This window comes from Xenopus laevis, chromosome 4S (assembly GCF_017654675.1).
Source record: "Xenopus laevis strain J_2021 chromosome 4S, Xenopus_laevis_v10.1, whole genome shotgun sequence".
Taxonomy (NCBI): domain Eukaryota; kingdom Metazoa; phylum Chordata; class Amphibia; order Anura; family Pipidae; genus Xenopus; species Xenopus laevis.
The window spans coordinates 73,369,744-73,374,210 of record NC_054378.1 but is presented as its reverse complement, the minus strand read 5'-3'; the positions used below and the strand labels follow the sequence as shown (position 1 = coordinate 73,374,210).

General features: G+C 39.4%; 1 protein-coding gene across 1 annotated transcript in view; it reads right to left on the bottom strand.

Annotated features, from left to right (window-relative positions):
* Positions 1–144: 144 nt before the first annotated feature.
* Positions 145–4,467, bottom strand: part of faah.2.S (fatty acid amide hydrolase, gene 2 S homeolog) — a 41,158-nt gene continuing 36,835 nt past the window's right edge. Inside the window, 4 exon segments of the mRNA XM_018260869.2 lie at positions 145–320; positions 322–429; positions 1,302–1,447; positions 2,717–2,825. Coding sequence (XP_018116358.1) covers positions 297–320; positions 322–429; positions 1,302–1,447; positions 2,717–2,825 — 387 coding nt within the window. The 3' untranslated portion in view covers positions 145–296.

Sequence of the window (4,467 nt, the reverse complement as noted above, 5' to 3'; positions counted from 1 at the left end):
ATTAATAGAAACAGTATGCCTTGTCTATCCTGTGTAGAATCTACAAAAATAACTTGCAAATATAATTACAATGGGATAATTACAGAAAGCACTGCAAAGACTGGAAACTGAGAGTGTTGGAAAGAGTGACTGAGAGTGTTTGAGAGAGTTTTTATTAGTTGGGTAATTAAGAGTTTTTTCAGTCTAGCACAACATGTATTTGCTTTTATTACAGAATATGAATTAAAATAATTATCCAGTCTAATTTACCCCTTAAAATAAACCAGTTTATTTGTGAGCCTGTGAAGTTAAATGTTTCAGAGATTACTTGTTCTTCTTTCTTTGTGTAAGTGTCTCCACTTCCTTCATTAAACGAAGGCACTGTTCCTCTTGCCATGGCAAAGCCACACACTGCACAGAGACAGGAAGGCCAATACTGTCTGATAAAGCCTGTGGAAAGAAATAATAAATAGACAATTTCAGATTTAAGTATTCAAATATTTTAAGACAAAAGTGTAGGTAGAACTTTGCAAAAGGTGAACATTCCCTTTTAATAAACCATTATGGAATTCTTATGGCTTGTATTAAGGTGTATATATATATATATATATATATATATATATATATATATATATATATATATATATATATATGTATGTATATGTATATCTCACATTTACACCTTGCACCACATAGTACTCTAGATGCAGTACATGCATTTCATGATCTGGCATGAAAATAATATAGGATCTTCAAAGTAGCAGTCTAAATACGATTCATTATACATTATAGATGATTCTTTAAAAATAATGGTACAAGTATGTGATACGTTACCGGGAAATCCATTATCCAGAAAGCGCTAAATTACAGGAAAGGCATCTGCCATAGACTAAATTTTAATTCAAATAATTCAGTTTTTTTTTTTTACATGATTTCCTTTTTCTCTGTAATAGTAAAATAGTACCTTTTACTTGATCCCAACTAAGATATAATTAACCCTTACTGGAAGCAAAACAATCCTATTGGGTTTAATTACTGTCTAAATGATTTTTAGTAGAATTTAGGGATAGAGATAATTATGGAAAGCCCGTTTATCCAGAAAACCACAGGTAATGAGCATTCTGGATAACAGGTCCCATACCTGTACATGGAAGTACACACTGTAATATTATGCAAAGACTATTAACTAACAGTATTCCAACAAAGTCTCATTTGTGCTTCCTAGGGAAAACACACCGTACAATATTACACAAGTTATATTTTTGTGTTTTGGAGACTAATCAAATAATGTACCCCTAAGTAAGATAAGAAGTAACACTCGCCTCCTTTAGCAGTTTATCCCAGTAATCCTTATGGTGACCCTCATAGGCTTTTAGCCCTTCCTCGTCTTCTTTGGTCACTGTTGTAACAGGCACCACTCCAACAGGAAAGTCCAATAAATTGTACAAAATGGTGTATGATACAGCCGCTAAAAAGGAAAAATGTACAATTATCAAGTAATAACAATCAGAAAGCATCTGTAGTATATGCCATGCCATAGACTTCTTCAGGTCATGCTGTAGCTATAAGATTTTTTGTACCGAATCTGCTTCACTGTGTATATATATATATATATATATATATATATATATCTAGAAATGAGTGATCAGAATACCAGTGCTTTGACCTCAAGGAGCGCTATACAAATAAAAAAATAAATACATACATATATACATACATACAAAGAAAGAAGGCTGTTTATGTGCTGCCTTTGCAGCAATGCCATTTTCAAAAATGTTGTCTGCAGCTTGCAAATTGGCACTGTGTTACTTGGATTACTTTTTTACACACAACTAGCTCCTACCTCATAAATCACACACTAAAGGTGGATATATACATGCAGATTTAAGCTGCTGATTTGCGTTCTTCAGACCGATTCTGCAGCTTATCTGCCCCAGATAATATATATGATAATATGGATATATATATATAGATATGATATTTGGCAAAAAATTGGCTAGATCTCAATCAAGCACCCTAGATTTTTTGTCAGATTGAGGACCATATTGGCCCTTGCTCAGACATTTCATATCCCTTACATTGTAATGCAATTGTCGCAGACCATCACATTAGCACAATTTCACCCACCCAAGGTGGGAGAAAGATTCGCTTGTTCGGAAACCACACCAAATGAGCAAATCTTACAGTGTATGGCCATCTTAACAGCATTTCCAGTTACAATTCCAGTTGCAATAACACAATTCTCAACCCCACTAACACAAGCAAAATGGTTAGCAATTGGCATGCAAGTAAATTCACCAAAGCAGGCAAAAATAAGAATCTGCATAGGAAATCATGCACAAGGTGTAGTGTATTCAGTTTTGTGGGCACCACAATTACACTGGATTCTGGAAAATAGATGTCTTGTGAATTTAACAAAAATGTGTAGATTGCATGCAAATTTTTCATATACTGAGAAAAGTTGTCCATTACATAACAGTTGCAATGGAAGTTGTTTCAGATGTAACATATAAAGCTTTTCATTATTAACTTGGCAGGTAAGCGTAGAAGACAGAATGCAAAAAATCATTGTTTGCTTGGAAGCAGACTGCACACAGTGTTTAGAACATGTACTTGTACTGTGCAAACTGTACAAAACAGCTGAATACTTGGACAAGGAACAAACTGTAAACAGCAGTTAAGTAATGGAGTATGTATGAGCCTAGGCGGTTTAGTAATGGACAGTAATGTCACATACTTGACAGTTTTCCAGGGTATCCAATAGTTAAGGCCGGGCTTAGAATAGGACACAAGACAGCATCTAGCTCCAGTTTTTTCCACTGTGCTATGAATTCTTGGCGGTATGCCTAGGGTGATAAGCAAAGTAACAAGGCAACATATTAATAAACACATAAACATATATGATATACTGTAAACTGATACCTACACGCAACAGATTTATAGAGCTAATAGTTTTAATTGCCTTGCCTGTTTTTTTAATATAAATAAAATATCACAACACCAATTATTAACATACACATCATGGTCCTATTACTGCATTGATCTCTCTCTTCTATCACCTCAGAAGAAGATTCTGATATATTGGATAATGCATTGGAGAGCTATTTGATTTCTGTCATAGTCCTTGGCATGTCACAAATCAGATGAATTTAAGCTAAAGGGGTTTTACTGGCTCACACAATAATACCATGTTGATCCAATAGCCAATCCAGAGTAGATTTAGGTTTATTCCATGAGTTAAAATCAAAGGTGACCTTGTGACTTTGCTTTAACTTTCTTGTACAGCAAAAAGGTTAATCTTAAAGCTTAACAAATCACAAAGTTAAATTTCCCCCACAGCTTGTTCCTTGGTCACATGGCCAATGATACAACAGCCATATGATGTTAAATATATGGCCACAAGTTCTCGGCGCTCCCGGGGTATACCGACACAGCCACCTCTGCACTGACCTTTGGTGGGGGTAGAGCACCCGGATCAGACCGGAGACGCGTCCGGCAACCCCTGCGGACCCGCTCAAGTTTTTTGGGACGCTGCGGCTGCAGCAGAGGCTGCGTCCGGTTTGGGGCCTAGCAGGGCTCTGAAGCCGCGGCCTAAATTTTTGGGCAGGTGCGGCCGCGTGTGATCGCGAGGGCGGTCGGAGCGCCAGTGCCCTTCAACAACTGCCGGCAGACCATTATAAGGGTAAGAAGACCCCGGGGGCGCCCCCCCTGTTCTACAATACTGTGCCACATACAGCCATAGCCTCATTGAGACTGTTGCGAGGCAGCACGCAGGGGCCATAGTGCTGATGACCAGGCCCTGACATCCTTTTGGCGCAAAGGGGTTCTGCATACTACGGATAAGAACTAATGCTTATGGCACTTCTGCCACATTAATGCAACCCTAACATTTATTGCTGACCTCCGTGGCCAGATAATTAACTCCCCAGGGATCAACTATCAAGCGCTCTGCTCATCGATGGGGAAATACGGCCCTCCCAAAAAGCAACCCCCAACCTCACAAAATATGGACCAGTTTGTCCGCAGACCGGCTCAGGAAGATGCTGGGTCGTCTTCCCAACCACCATCTCCCACGGAACACCAGGAGGATACGGTGTCACAGGTGCTGGCGGCCATTGCTAACTGTCAAGCTACGCTCACGGCTCGCATAGACGAAATCAAAACAGATCTGTCCTTAATTAAGGTAGACCTGCAAACAATACGTGACCGCACAACTGAGGCAGAAACAAGGCTGAGTACTTTGGAAGACACTTGTAATCCAATTCCGGCGCAAATATCGGACCTCAGGCACCAATTGCAACACCAAGCAGCTCAGCTGGACGACTACGAAAACAGACAACGGCGGAATAATGTCCGGGTTATGGGGCTCCCAGAAGGAGCTGAGGGTAATTCACCCCCAGACTTTGCTGAATCCTGGCTCTGTACCCTGCTTCCAACAGCAATTTTTACTCCTCACTTTACGGTGGAGAGGGCTCATAGAGTTCCAGG